General features: G+C 42.7%; 1 protein-coding gene across 4 annotated transcripts in view; it reads right to left on the bottom strand.

Annotated features, from left to right (window-relative positions):
• The window catches only part of baz2ba (bromodomain adjacent to zinc finger domain, 2Ba), a 57,166-nt gene that overhangs the window by 6,786 nt on the left and 35,000 nt on the right, over nucleotides 1–15,380 (bottom strand). Inside the window, exons 9-28 of one of the 4 annotated variants that reach the window (XM_061067741.1) lie at nucleotides 13,033–13,777; nucleotides 12,139–12,408; nucleotides 11,164–11,224; nucleotides 10,897–11,005; nucleotides 10,025–10,126; nucleotides 9,182–9,404; nucleotides 8,199–8,291; nucleotides 7,357–7,418; nucleotides 6,988–7,053; nucleotides 6,232–6,297; nucleotides 5,527–5,571; nucleotides 5,216–5,242; nucleotides 3,158–3,223; nucleotides 2,634–2,774; nucleotides 1,895–2,149; nucleotides 1,467–1,690; nucleotides 1,277–1,351; nucleotides 957–1,188; nucleotides 810–872; nucleotides 280–424 (exon numbers count right to left, since the gene is read on the bottom strand). In XM_061067741.1, coding sequence (XP_060923724.1) covers nucleotides 280–424; nucleotides 810–872; nucleotides 957–1,188; nucleotides 1,277–1,351; nucleotides 1,467–1,690; nucleotides 1,895–2,149; nucleotides 2,634–2,774; nucleotides 3,158–3,223; nucleotides 5,216–5,242; nucleotides 5,527–5,571; nucleotides 6,232–6,297; nucleotides 6,988–7,053; nucleotides 7,357–7,418; nucleotides 8,199–8,291; nucleotides 9,182–9,404; nucleotides 10,025–10,126; nucleotides 10,897–11,005; nucleotides 11,164–11,224; nucleotides 12,139–12,408; nucleotides 13,033–13,777 — 3,070 coding nt within the window. The remainder of the gene's footprint in view (nucleotides 1–279; nucleotides 425–809; nucleotides 873–956; nucleotides 1,189–1,276; nucleotides 1,352–1,466; nucleotides 1,691–1,894; nucleotides 2,150–2,633; nucleotides 2,775–3,157; nucleotides 3,224–5,215; nucleotides 5,243–5,526; nucleotides 5,572–6,231; nucleotides 6,298–6,987; nucleotides 7,054–7,356; nucleotides 7,419–8,198; nucleotides 8,292–9,181; nucleotides 9,405–10,024; nucleotides 10,127–10,896; nucleotides 11,006–11,163; nucleotides 11,225–12,138; nucleotides 12,409–13,032; nucleotides 13,778–15,380) is intronic. The other 3 variants (XM_061067742.1, XM_061067743.1, XM_061067744.1) reach the window with 3 other exon arrangements.

Raw genomic sequence — 15,380 nt, 5'->3', positions numbered from 1 at the left:
AACTGAGCGGATTTTTCTAAACTTATTATTATTTCTATGTCTATGCAATATCTAATTAGGTTTGGAGAATTAAGATAAAATCAAACGAAAAAAACAGAAAATGTCATTGAGCACAAACAGCTGAACTTGCAGTTGAACAAGTATATTTAGAACATTTCCTTCTTCCTCTTCCAGCATTAATTATATTACAGAATTTAATTTTCCAAATATGTTTTTTGAAGTGTGTGAGAGGCATTTCAGACCCTCACGTGGTGTGTGTGTGTTCTGTGCTGTATATACCTTCTCCGCTCTCCATGGCTTCAACGAAGACTCCTCCACAGTGGGGAAGCACCCAGTACCGGCGGCGGTATCGGTCCTGGCCGTACGTCATGGAGCGCAGAGAATGAGAGATCTCAAACAGCTTTTTTCTGGTCTGATGATGTTGCTGCAACAGTAAAAAAACACACATATAGTGATTTCTATACGTTATTTTGATCCAAAGATCATTAAAATAAAAGACATGTGTCTTTCCTAATGTCCTATTGTAACGACCTGTGATATATTAAGCAGTACAGGCTATGCTTATAAGGTAATTTATTGAGATAATCAATGGCTTCATCAGTAAAAAGCCCTTTGTAAGAATATATGTGGTTGTTTTTAATAAACACTGTATAATAAGGTTTTGAGAAGTTGCTTTTTTTCTGTAAATGTAGAGACACAGTGGAATTTCTGTTGTAAATCTGTTATAAGCTTTTCCCTCAAGAGACCTTATACATTTATGTTCATGATATTAACTGTTTCACAGCACGTGTACATTTTAACGAGCATACCTTGGCTAACTTCTCTATCTGCTTCTCCAGCTCCTCGATGCTGGCGGCCTGGTCCACGTCATCCTGAAGGAACAACATGTTCAATGTCTGCAAGCCAACCATCACACTCACTTCCTTAGAAAATGGAACTGTAGATGGAAATCTTACCTCATCAATGACCTCCACTTTTTTAACTTTCTTCACCTCTTCCTCCTCCTCATCATCGTCTTCCTCGGCCGGGTCATCGCTGTCCTCTTCGTCATCTTCGTCCTCGTCACTGTCTCCACCCAGTTTCCTCTTGCGTTTGGCGGCGGAGGATGGAGTGCCAACAGACTGGTTCTCTTCCGCACCCATGCTGGCCTCCCTCTTCCCAGTGCGTTTGGCATGAATGATCCTGAGCCTGCATAAACACAAACACTCAGGATCAGCCTGATGGTCTACAAATGATTTAAGTAAGATTTTATTTTTTTAGCTTCAAGAAAACTCACTTTTTCAGTTTCCCCTCCATGATGAGCTTGTCCTTCCTCATGTTTGCCATCTGATCCAGACTCTTGTCAATCTCACTGCAAGAAGAAATTCAATCCCGTTAGTTACAGTTGTGTTTGAAAAATGTTGTTACAATTAAAAGTGACTGCTCCCGACAGAAGATGCATTACTAAAACATATAGATGAACCTACCTGATAACAGCTCTGCTGCAGGCCAGCTCATTTGCCAGGAATCCCAGAATAGAGGACTTCTGCACAGGCGTGTGGGCCTGGAACGCCTTGGTCTTCAGACTGAGGGCCAGAAGAGCCAAGTCTGTGTTGGCACAATGGGCCCCCATGTACATCTGTAGCACCTCAGACACATTATCCCTGTTGATGCCCACATTGGTCAGGTGGTCGCCCAGCATGGTTTTGGTCTGAAAAGAGAAGAGGATGAGTTGATAAACACTTCTTGATAAATTAAGGTCTGTTTGACGTCTAAGCTTCTCTGTCTTAGGCACATGCATGAAAACAAGGTAAAGGAAAATGTTCTTTAAATTTTTGGTTTAATTTTCAAGTAGGTTCCATTGTTTCAAAGTATACAATACCATCATTCTTAAACCAGCGTTCAACTATCTCACCTTTTGTCCAGGTGGCAACCCAGGATCACAGACTGCCAGAGAGAGCAGTTTGACCAGAAGATCTTGGACCTGGCCCATGCTGTCCCCCACATTGAGCAAGCCCTCCTGGAGCATGCCCAGGGTGGGCACATCCATGTTCAGGTCGAGTCCCAGTACCTTCCCAAAGCCTCTCAGGAATTGCATCAGCATAAGGCAGTCGGACACGGCACGTCCTGGCAGGATGAGTCCAGGGATCCGGGAGAACTCAGGGAGAGGCTGCACAAAGGAAAGAGGGATTGTTAGTGGTTTTAGTTTTATTTGCTGTGAGAGAAATGCATTAAATCCAATTTGTACAGCAAACAGTTATGATTTAAATAACAGTGGTTAAATGGAAAAAAGCTGCCGTTATATCACACATCTGTTGACTGTTATCAAGATGGTGTTGTCCAATTTATGTTATTGACTGCATATTTTCTACACTCATGCACTACTCTTCTTTAACCACTTGGGGGCACACATCTCCACAGATAAAACTGCATCTGACCATGTGGTCTCATGGTAAATACAGAGCCATTATAAAATAGAACACAAATAATAATAATACAAATAATAATGACAACATAGATTTTGTGACTGTGCCGTCCTGATATCCACCTATTTAACAGCACTCAAATAAGACCTTTCCATCAGTGTATATGAACTAAACCTACAATCCTATGATTTTTTTTTTTTTTTTTTATCGACTGCCTGTCTAAGCTACCTTGTGGTCAGACAGACACATGTCTTCATTTGGCTTCTTCAGCTCCCTCGCTATCTCCAGCTCCAGCCTCCGTTGCTCCAGTTTACGCTCTTTGTTCAGACGCTTCTCATCCCTTTTCTCCTGCCGCAAGCGCTCACGCTCCTAGAGAGTCCAGAAATCATTCATTTAGGGAAGCACAGTGTGTGTGTGTGTGTGTGTGTGTGTGTGTGTGTGTGTGTGTGTGTGTGTGTGTGTGTGTGTGTGTGCGTGTGTGTTGCGTGAAAACAGACGAGAAGGTTTACTCGACTTTGCTGAGCAGTATTAGAATTCAGCCTAATGCTTCTGTGAATTCAAAGAAAAAGTGCTTGAGGGCCAGAATCTTTTGACTTGGTAAGTGTGTAGGAAAAAAAAAAAATGAATGGAGGGAAAGAATGCACAAAAAGAAGAGAAAGTCGGAATCCATCCAGGGAATAAGGACTGGGGCTCTTTTTATGGAGTGGACTCTATGTGTATTTTCTGCATTTATTTGTGTCCATATGGACTACCTCTGCTTTCTTGCGAGCCTCGACAGCCTTCATCAGCATTACATGTTGCCTCCTCCTCTCCCTCTCCTAGAGAGTCAGAAAGCACAGGCACATTAACAAGCACACACTGCACACACAGCACTCAAGGTCGACTAAATTTAGTATGTATTAATGTAGAATTGTGATGCACTAGATCCAATAACGGCACTGTACTTGAACAAACACGAAACAATGCTTCACATGTATACACTTTCACATGTATGGTGGAAGCATAAGTGAAGAGTACAGTAATACAATGACAACCAAAAAAGCGACACAGAGATGCGATACAGAGTAGATGTGATGACAGGCTCAAAAAGAGAAGCAGCTGGAATCGGTGACGGCGCCTCTAAACTAAAGCTGACACAACAAAAGCAACAAAACGCTCGTTTGCCCAGAGATCCTCTGATGCGCCACAACGGCGTAACGATCAAAATAATAAATTCAATTACACGAGTCAATGCTAAAGTTTATTTGACACATCATTCGAAATGATATTTGGTGAGGGGGGGGGGCGACAAAGAGGAACGGACGCTACAAACGGAGCAGTTCTGCTTCAGTGGTTATGGCAGCTTAAGTATTAGCACAGAATGTAACTGCTGAGGATGAGACATCTATGTTGTTCTGTGGTGCGTGACACACAGTCTACTGCGAAAGGGCACAGGAATCACCAGTGACTGACTATCATTTCATTTGATCTCTTTAGGTTTCACGCTCCTCCATATCAGGCTGTCATTGCCTCTGTGATCCAGCAGAAAGACACAATTGCCACTATTAGAGCCTTGCCAAGGACATTTACAGGACATAGTGCCTAGTGTGGGCTGTTTGTGAGGATCTTTTTTGTCATTGTGATAAACAAGACAGGCAGGAAGCCAGATACGCCGCTGCATCCTTCCCATGTTCTTACTGGTTTGATTCATCTACAAATGGGAAAACTTCAAACAGGCCAAGTTCAGAAAGGACATGAAGCCGGTGGCATTCAGCGCATTCTAGCTTTAGGATTCTTCAAAAACCACTGGTTCAAAGGTTATTATGATACCAAGCTACAGTGCATCACATGCAATACAATTGCACATGACAACCTTGAATACCAGCATTATTTCTTGTGTCTCAATTTGCCCCCGATCATTATGCTCTGAGTGAAGGTGCAAGGGGTTGATGATGCAACAATCGGCTCAGAGTCCAGGGAGAAACAGATAGGCAGACCTCTTGATTCAGCTGCGACTGTGTATGAGTGAGAAGGGGCGACAAGCAGAACAGCCAGGCCAAAAATAAAATGCTACACAGAACCATATTTGTCCTCATGGTGGAACTGGTTATATTTTAGTTGGACAGTCTATCAGGTCTATTGTCTAGTAAAAGTTGTGTCTGTACCCTCCTCAAAACTTGGGAGTGAGGGAGGCAGATGGGGGAGCAGTGTGTGTCTGGAAGTGTCTCCACCATAAAGACAAAATGATTCTCGGTAGCGGTTTTTCATTCTTTGTGCAGAGTACAGGAACAGTGAATGACAGAGAGGCTGGGATGTGGTTGGTTAAAGTCCAGCACTCGCCGGACGGGCAGAACAGACGCACGGACGAACAGACACAAGCTCGATGTCTGGGGCCGGAGAAACCGTCAAGCACTCATGGGCAACACAGGCGACTCCAATTGAACAGTTAGGACAATGTACAGTGTGTGATGGATGGAAACTCCTCCAGTGCACTTTCAGACAGTGAGTGAGGACTGGCTAGCGGTCTTTGCAATGCATTCTGAGTTTTTTTAAATAGAGAAGGGGAGGGGGGGGGGGGGTAGGATGGGGGAGGGGGGGGGGGGGGACAGAAGCTGCCTGGCCACCGTGACAGGGTCAGTTATCCCTCAGGACGAGCAGATGGAGGCAGCATACTGACTCTTTTTCTCTTTTGTTGGTTTTGCTGGAAAGCCATGCAGAAGAATGTAGTATGACAGCAGCCAGTGCTACACTTAATGCATTGCTATGACAACCATAACACAACCAGTTACACGATGCAGGTGTTAGATGTACAAAAATAAACATACCCATACCATATCTAGTCTATGCCTCTCCAACTCCTGGCAGAGAAGAGTTGGCAAAAATATTAAGGAACAGGAGTAATAAATCCAAAACCAATAAGCATGGTGTTAAATAAAGAGAAATACTAACCACATTATATATATATATACACACACACACACACACACACCTGTATTAAAATATATGCAGATGCACATATATAATCACTCAGTCACACACACATACACGCCTGAAAATTCTTACTGACATCTGAGTTAAATGGTTTTATTCAGCAGTGACTATTACGTTCAAGAGGGATGAGCAAGTTGTGTTGAAAGCCTACCTGGTGCTTGAGAACCTCCGCCTGCTGTCTCCTCATCTCTTTCTCCTTGAAGGCAAGAAAAGAGAAGATGAAGAGGAGAGAAAAAAAAATCAATACGCTTCCATTGTGCCAATATCAGGAAAATCACTACACACTGATGGAATTTCAGCTCATTTCAAATAGTCGCTCAAATTTTTATCGCCAGCTGCTTCTTGAGTGGAAATACACTTGCTCATCACTGTATACAGCCAATGCCAATTATACCGAATTTTGATTGTTTCTTATAATTACACAAAATGTTATGTACATAGGTATCACCTGGCATGTAAAGGCCTGCATTGTCAACGTGAGCTGTATGGACCTGTACCTGCACGTCCACTTAAGGGGCCCCCTCCTTTTAAGGGTATTTCTCAAGCTTTCTATTGTTGTGCTTCGAGGTATGTGACATTCTAGTCGTTCAAGTCGTTCTTTGTTAGCTTCTCTGTTTTCTCTTTTCAGGTCAGGTGCCTGTTCTATGGTTCTACTCCATGGGAGAGGGGCTCTAGATATGTGCAAACTGACTGGAGGATTTGTTTTTCACTTGGTTTGCCAGAAAAAAAAAACGAAGATCACTTCCACAGGCTTTAATTGCCGGACACCACTGTTTACACCAACAGTTATCCACGTCCAATCTATACTAGCAACACTGTTACATCTGTTTCTGGAGATTCGTTAAATAAAACATACCTTTATCCGTTTTTCTGCCTCCAATATTTTGGCATTGTTAACCTCTTCCTTCTTTCTCCGTTTGGCCTATGAATAAAGATTAAGGTCAAGAAATCACAAACATACATCAATCAGTCCTGGGCGAGGACTTTGCTGCACTTTAACTGATTGTGTGCAGTTTGAGCACAGATTTCATGCTCCTGGATGCCAGTCAAATTTGTAAAACACAGCAAATGAATAATGTATCTCTTTAACGCATAATTGTAAAAATGTTGAAGCCTCCCGTTAAGAGTGGCTTGCCAACCGTGTCAACTCAAAATTGATTTAGTCCTGCCTGCTAAAACACATTGAAGCTCTTACAGTATAATTGTGTGTGTCTGCATGTGTGTGTGTGTGTGTGTGCGTGTGGGGATGTGTATGCATCTTGGCATGTGTGCGTTTGTGTGCGTGTGTGTGGAAAACAGCACCTTTTTTTTTTGCTCGACCCACTTATGCTAAACTGTTACTGTTGTCTGATGAAAAAAAAAAAAAAAAGAGACTTTTCTGTCCAATTTAAATAAGGTCTGAGGAGGCAGCAACAGCCATTTTAATATTCAACAGCCGTCAAACCAAGACCAATTTAGCATTAGTTCCATGTGGAATTATGCCTAAGAAGACGCAACTCCCTCCAATGCATGCTGCTGTTCAGTAATGAGCTTTAGGAAGATTAAAACACTATAGACTGAGGGGCTGTGGCTCTCCAGGAATGTTCTGCTAAATCAGGATCAGATTCTGTACCTCCAAAAGATGCTGCGCCCTGAGTTCCTTCTCCATCCGAATGTGCTGAATACGCTTGATCTTTTCCTGTTTCAAAAAAACATAATCTCTTAATATTTTAGACACTGGAAAACATCCGAAGATAAAAATCACTTCCTAACCACTCTCTTCCAATTGGGATGGGCAAAGAAGAAAAAAAAAAAATACCCACAACAATAAGTTGAGCACTAGAAGTAATGACGGTAATTGAAGAGCAAGCTTTAAAGCATCACAAAATAACCATTCAGCATTTCCTGCCGAGGAGACGGGGACTGCGCGGAGTCAGGACACTGAGATAAGGCGGGGGGGTGGAGAAAAACATTTGTCAGCACACACGTAAAGAAGACCCACCTGCTGCTTGAGAATCTTGATCTGCTCTTTCTGCTTCCTTCGCTCCTCGGCTGCGATGATCGCTGCAAAAGTCAAGTCAGTGTTGTGTTACAAACATGACCCGCAAAGCTGGGATCAACTGTCTACGTATATCTGAGAGAACTGCAGCTTTACTCAGAGACTTCAAATACTAGGAAACCAGAGGGGTGGATTTAAAAAAGTGCCCGGTAATAATGACAACACGAGGAAAGCAACTTATGGAAACAAAGCCATCATCATCGATATTTAATGCTTTCGACAGGTCAACAAATTGTGCAGCGTGGTGTATTGTGTATTCTTATCAGTGCAGGTATAGCACTGGGATCAGGTTTTAACCTTGATTCATGAGACCGGATTTTATTAAATTTCACGAGGACAAAGACATTTTGGATTTGAGACACGGTCAGATAAGTTTTAGGATGCTAGTGTCTTCAAAAATATGCAGTGGATCTGACTCCCATATTTTAGCAGGAGTGAAGGTTTAATTAAAAAATATGCATCGGTAATGTGCCTACTCTGGTTTAAATCTATTGCTATGTTATACATTTCAGAATATATAATATACTAAGCAAATAAACTGAGTGTATGATTGGATTTATTTTGTAGCTTCGACGTCGTGTGTAGGAATTACAAAAATGTATAAGCATAATGTTTGAGAGCAGCAGCGTGGCAGAAATACAGATTATGGCAGAAGAGGGATTGAAGCCTGAGCTTTAATGTGCTGAAAATAAATATGTATATACAAACAAAGTCCCTGCTGTCGTTATGCGACATTTAGATCAAAGTGGTGACCAAGCAAATAAATTCCTTACACCAAAGTTTACCTTGCTGCTTCCGAGCCTCTTTGGCTGCACGGGCCAGCGCCTGCTTTTCCAGTTTTCTCATCATTTTCATCTGGGCAGCCTGTCGAGCTATTTCTGCACAAAATAATGAGAAACGGCTTCGTCAGTTCGGAAGTTTTAAAGAGAAATAAATGCTGCTGTAGCCAAATACATTTGACTGAGATCATGTTTTGTCTCAAATTTTGAAAAAAACAAGGGACAGATAATTGAAACCATTATTCCCTTTGGTGTTTAACATGTATTGCACAATTTTCCAAAGACATTTAAAAATATACATGGTTCAAATATTTCTACAAGAGTAGAGCTGACTAAGTATTTATTTATGTAATATCACCATCACGTCCGTCAGGGAGGTGATGTTTTCAATGGGGTTAGTTTGTTTGTCTGTTATTTAGATGGATTATGCAAAAACAATGGGATGGATTACCACAACACTTACTGGGAGGATGTGGTATCGGTCAGGATACAACACATTCAATTTTGGTTCAGGTCAGGAGGCGGATCCAGGAATTGTTTTCACTTTTATTATCTTTTTGTGTATTTTGCAGGGAATAATTCATGGATTGAATGTATCAGGCATTCGGGGACTGATATAATTCATGAGTGAGTGCAACTTGGTGCAGATCTAATGAGAAATTTGGATCTAGTGAATTTAAAAGTGGTTCCAAAAGGGGTATGTTGGGGCCTTAGCGAAAGATAATGCTCATATGAGTCCTATTAAAATGATCAATGCTACAAAATATACAATACAAAAATCCTGAAACATTAAAAGGATATGATAACGTTGCTGATTCATCTGAAAAAGTGTCTATATGACTATAAGTCGAACAAGAAGGCAGAAAAAACTGACTAGTCTGAAATATTTTAAACTGTAACTCCGTCCTTGCCCTCTGTCACCTTGATAATATCTGGCTGTCACACACACTTATGACAAACATATTTCAGGGCTCTTTTCTCCCACCAACCTTGTGCCTCTAGTTTGCGCAGGAGTTTGACCTCACTGGGACTGGGGCCCTCGGGCACCAGCGGATCGCCCACATTCGGGGGTCGCCCCTTCCTTCGGCGGGAACCTTTGGTGCCCTCGCCCCCCGATTGGCGCTCTGAACTAGAGGGGCGACCCCTTCGGCCTTCCATCGCCAAAATATGAGGAATGACCTCCTCTTCCTTCAACAGGCTCCACTGTAAACCCTGGAGAGTCGAGGGAGAAAAGAGAGATTGGGGGTGGGAGGTGAGTTGGAGAGACGTTAGAATGTGTGACTTGTTTACATATCATCATTTTATTTTGATCATTTAATATTAACAATGCAGTCATTAGCAAACTGGACTCTGACAGGATATATTCAATTTAATGATTAAAATTCTTCATTAGTCTATTTTTATAATGTGCAGTAAAAAAGCTGGCTGCATAGTATTTTAAAAAACAATTCCTTATTTACTGATCTGTCTATTTCTGATCATATATTTGATTTCTCTGGCCCCTCAGAAATGCATACGTCTACCTTTAAGATTATCTTTTCTCTAACAAAGATACACACAAATACATTTTCTAGTTTGTCTCTTTGTATCACAGACACATAAAATTGCAAATATCACTGGCCACCTGTGGAAGTAATGTCAGCTGATTATTAAATTCCTCCATGCACAGTGAGAGATCTATGAAACTAGGACTACTGAGGGCTGTGGTTGATTCCTATCCATGCCCTGAAAGTGACTGCTGCATAAAGCTTTTGCCTGCGACTAGATGAAAAGATGAACAGGGATCAGGGGCAGAGAGAGAGAGAAAGAAAGAGGAGATGAAAAGCAGTCACCTGGGGTCCTTCTCTGGCTTCATAGAAGTCACCAACCCTTATCTTTGCACTGAAGCTAAAATTATCACGCGTGATGCCACTTACTCCATTTCTGGATAGATACTACAGAAGAGAAAATAATAATGGCGTTGGTTTAGGCAGAAAAAAAAATTGTGAAATTAGCGACATTCAAAAAGCAAGTGGGAGGCACTCGATTGGGGGGGGGAGGTCTAAGGTTACAGTGCGTATCTGTGCAATGCTACTAATCATTATAAAAGCTGGGGGGGACAAAAAAAGAGCAAGAGCTCTCAGGAGAGAAAAACGGTTCTGACCTTGGGGTGCACAACTCAGGCCCTTTCTTATTTATCAGTGGCATTGCAATTTTTACTGCGAGTGTTATTGAGAATACTTATTTTTTTTGTTCAGACTCAAAGACAGTTTTGTCAGTCAGTGTGGTTGAGCTTTTTCGTGAATTGAATAAAGAAGATTATACGCTATGACATACTGAATGACTAAGGCCAAAGCTGTGCATCCCAACACTTTTGGGTAAGGGGGAGGGAGGAGGGGATGAAAAGAAGCAGCACAAGAAGTGAATCTAACAATATTATCTCGCAATATTAGGGTCATAGAAAGCAGGGTGGGGTTGGGGTTTGGGGGGGGGAGTGCAGGCTGGAGCGATAGCAGAGATTAGCACACAACAAATCCTGATACACAAGCACGTGTTTGAGCAATGTGGACGAGCAGTGAAAAATACACTTCCCTAAGAAATCCTAAAACCATACCACCCACAATGATTCCCACTGTCACAAACGCAACTGCTCGTCCGTTTGTCACAACACATTTGCTTGTGTATCGCGGACGGAGACTGAATGGCAGCGCTGCGGCCGAGGTACCTTCATTACATCTGGGTACTGCCTCAGTTTCTTGCTACACGGGGCGTAGTAGGCCACATCGCCCTGCGGCCGCCCGGCCACGGTTTTGATTCTTGTTTCTCTTCGCCACCTGGATTTGTTTTTTTTAAGGATGAAAAAAACAACAACACAGCTGTTCAGACAAACAGTATGCATCATGCATTTTTGTGGACGCGATCACGAAAGGGACAAACACTTCAACGGGTTCTGAAGTGAACCGCTTTCCTCCTCTCCACTCCTGGTACATACCCCAGCTCCAGAGGTATCATCAACTCCTTCTCATCCATCACCCTCTTCCTTTTCCCTAAACCTGCGGAGAGACAGAGTTCAACAATCAATTTGACAGCACAGACTTTGAGTAGAAAACCTCACAGATACAGTAGCAGCAGACAAAGCCCCTTACACCTGCAATCATACCTGCCAGGTTTTAGACTTATATTCATACATGCGCTTTTTTTTTTAACTGCCTAGACCCGCATCTTAAAAGTTCAATATGCAGTTTCCTGGGCTGCCATATTGAAATGATAAAACAAAAATGCGGAAAGCAGATCTGGAGAAACACAGCGGTAAAAATAAATCACGTGGTATTGTCTAAATACCAGTGTCCATTTAGAAAAGAACAAGAGAGAATAATTTACCTCCAGTAGGGAAAAGACTGGAGCATTTCTTCAGAACCTTCCTAGCAAGTTATCAATCAGGGTATTTTTTGTAAAGTTTGACTTGTTACTATGGCAAACAAGTCGTTAGGCCTCTTAGGCGTGCCTCTACAGGACCTCAGAGATCCAGCTAGTCCATGACAACACATTGCCTTCTTCCTGCTTCCCTAAGAATAACAAACATTCTTCATAAGCAGAATGGCACTCGGCAGAGCACATACCTCTGCTCGGGTCCAACACTGTCCTTATGAAACCACATTTAAACTCACTAGATCTGTATCTTGCAAGTACAAGGGAATCACCGCCTGATCTGCATTGGCACCAGAGTGCAATGGGTTCTTCTTTGAGTCATGCCTCGCCCCACCACAAAATTCCATGGACTTTTTGTGTAATTCTGCTAGAAACATTACGTCATGGCAGGGCAGAGGTAATTATCAGATTTGATCAATTATACAACTTCTAGGCCGCACGCCAAACCTCTTTGGCTTTTCCAGTAAGAGATCTTAAAACTACCTTTCACCCCCTGCACCTATACGCTTTCTATGTGAAATCATTTTGAACACCTTACCTAATGGGGAGGCCAAGCTATAGGATGATGAGCCTGGAGAGCTGTGATAGGCCAAGGCACTGGAGCTGGTGACAATGGTGGGAGTCTTGATGACCTGCAGGTTGAGAGGGGAGCAGCTGGTGGCGGTGTGATTGGTTGAGGTGTTCAGTAGTTCTGGGCCTTTGGTTAGCCGGCGGGGAGTCGTCTCCTTTTTAGACGATCCAGATGGCAGCAGCTTCAACTCCTTCACTTTCTTCCCGGAGACGTCGCTGTCTGAGTTGCTGTCGGACTCTGAAATAACAGAACCCGGACAGCTCACAAGTTAATGAGGAATCAAATCGTCGTAATAAAATGTCTTATGTGATTAAATAAATTATTTTATTGTGCGACTGCATTTCAAAGGGTTGTTAATTCCAGCTGAAACAACTGGTCAATAAATTATTTGTTGCTCTGAATATTTCAGGGTTTATTCTGTTAGTTGGACAAACTAACAAATTTTAATGTCATCGCCTCAAGCTTTATTGTTTTCACCAATTTTGGACATGTTACCGACCAAATTATTAATTTTCCCATTGAGAAATGTTAATGTTTTATTTAGGGCTGGGCAAGTTAACTCGTTTCAATGGAGTTAACTCAAGTGAAGAGTTAACTCGATTAATTATTTTATCTCGCATTCACTCAGGTTTGATTATTTATTGTTTTATTGTGAAAGTCAGGCTTTTATTTTGTGAAAGTCTGTTGCTGACTGCTGCAGAACAGGAAAAAAGAAAATAATTGGCGGATAAACAATCAAGTTAACTCATCACTTGAGTTAACTCGATTAAAACGAGTTAACTTGCCCAGCCCTAGTTTTATTGTGACCACATCATTCAATTGAGAAAGTTGCGTTAACTGTAAAACATAGAAGGCACAAACCTGACAGACTATCATCCGAGTCCTCTTCATCCTCCTCCTCCTCAAGGTCATCATCCTCATCATCATCATCCGAGTCATCTGATTCCTTGTTAGCTGGGAGACCAGCTGTGGGGTTAAACGTCTTCGGGATCCCCACTCCCGGAATTCCAACTCCAGGGATACTGACTCCAGGAATCCCGATCCCGGCCTCTCCTCCACGAAACAGATCTACAAGCGATTGTACCAGGTGGTTCTGAGAGAAGCCCTTCCAGGCAGCTAAAGGGTCTGCTTGTGCCGGTCCCTGTCCCAGCACCGGGGTCTGTCCCTTACCCCTTGAGGACTTGTTCTTCCTAGATCCATGGCCTGTGGCATGGGGTGAGGTAGTGGGGGGCTGTGACGGGGGCCCAGCCTGGGGGGTTCCTTGGGTCCTGCTCGCCCCTGTGCTCAGATTGACAGGCATTGACCCGGCGTCGGGGTCGCACTGAAGGGACTTGCCTTTAGAGGCGGAGTCTTTGCGAGGTTTGCTGATGAGGGCCAAAGGTACGTCCTGAGTGGTGCTTTGGATGACTCCATTGGGGTGGTTGGGTTCAGGGAGCCCCAGCAGGGCACTCGAGAGGAAGAGGTTGGAGTGATTGTTCTGGGGTGGAGGAAGAGGAGCAGGTGGCAATGGCGATGAAGACAGAGACGTCCTCTTGGGAGACTTGTTTGGCCCCGGCTGCTGCTTCTTTAGCTCAGCTGGGAATGTCTGCCCTTGGGACATGAGAGTCTGGGAATAGGAGAGAGAGGAGAGAGAGGAGAGAGGGAAAGAACAAGGACGGGAAGGGAGTCAGGGGGAGGGAGGGAGAGGGAAAACCAGAATGGGAGGAACAAAGAAAGGTTAGGGAAAAAAATTAGAAAAGAAATGGGACAAAGTGGAGTTGCTCGAGCTGTCAGTTCGCATCACTGTTGATTGTTTGAGCAGGTGACAAAACTACAATGCCAAACACTGGTACAGCTAACTGTGTCTAAGCCCCATTTCTGAGAAACAAAAAGGAACAGAAAATGCAATAACCAAAAGGCATTGTACTCGGCCAAGTTTACAAAAAGAAATACTGAGTATGTCTCAAAAATTGTAATTACTTGTGAGCACAAGTGAAAAGCTTCATTATCATTATTATCATCATGCGGCCGGGAATGTTCTGTTTTTTAAACTGATGACAAGTTTGGTTCAGTCTGTGTTTAACCAAAAGCAGGTTTGACTTTAATGTTGCACTTTCAACTGGATGGGACACGAAGTGAAACAAATCAATTTCACAGACCATGAAATACAGTAACAGTGCTCAAACCACAAGGGGAATTTAGCTCGTTGGAAACTTCTCTACACTGGTGAAACAAAAAAGGGGAAGTGATTTTCACAGAATAAGCTGATCTCAATAGGTTTAGCTTATTGATTACACTGCTACCGTTCATATTTCAACTGAAGGAATGGAATTTGTGTAGTCAAAACAAATAAAAATGCCACTTGTTATTGCATTTCACCGGAATTTCCCAGAGTCATAAATAATACAGCAGCATGTATGCAGAGCCCACGTCGGCTTCAGAAGGGCAATGAAACTAACTGCATTTTTATCAACAGGCGAGAGTTTGCAGCAGGAGAACAACTGTAAATCACTTTAAACACATAGAAAACCACGATAACATATAGATCATAATGCTAGAAGAGTAACTAAACCCCTAAACCACAATTTTTTAAGCTAAAAACCGATGTACACAGTAATACTGTAGTGTTGTTGATTGACAAGTGATGTCACCAACCACCACCTTCTCATATAGCGCCTCCTGTGCAGAATGTCCACTAACGTCAGCCCTCTAATTAATGTGACATCACCACTAAGAAGCCGTTTTCAGATGCCACATATTTGGCCAGTTGCAGCTTTAAATTTAAACTTCTTGTTGAGAAGGTTTATTGACACTTAAATCCACAGGAGTGAGACGTGATATGAAAGCTCTGCAAACTTAACTGTGACGACACCACACTGTGTTGTGTCAGGATTGAACCACTTACTCCGAGGCTGCAGGAGGATGTTAGAAACAAACGGCTGCACAGTGCCTGTTTGCAACACTTCTAATGTTCAGTACACTTAAGTAATTACCCATTTGCACAATTGTAGCCATTAACTACAGTTGACAATGACATTAACTAATTCCAAACGCTCTCCTCCCCCAAGATTTGCACAGGAATGTCTTAGATGTCTAGTTGCTGTTTCCGTGTCCAATCCCCATGCCCTACAAGTTTACTCAAATGAGTGCTGCCTCATAAATCAACTGTATGAAACAAAGACGCTCTCTGATGTCCGACTGCGGTTATCGGAATTAGCTTGAAACCATGT

The sequence above is a fragment of the Limanda limanda genome, chromosome 3 (genome assembly GCF_963576545.1).
Source record: "Limanda limanda chromosome 3, fLimLim1.1, whole genome shotgun sequence".
In the NCBI taxonomy this organism is placed as follows: domain Eukaryota; kingdom Metazoa; phylum Chordata; class Actinopteri; order Pleuronectiformes; family Pleuronectidae; genus Limanda; species Limanda limanda.
Note: the sequence above shows the minus strand (reverse complement) of the source record. Positions and strands in the feature narration are given on the sequence as shown.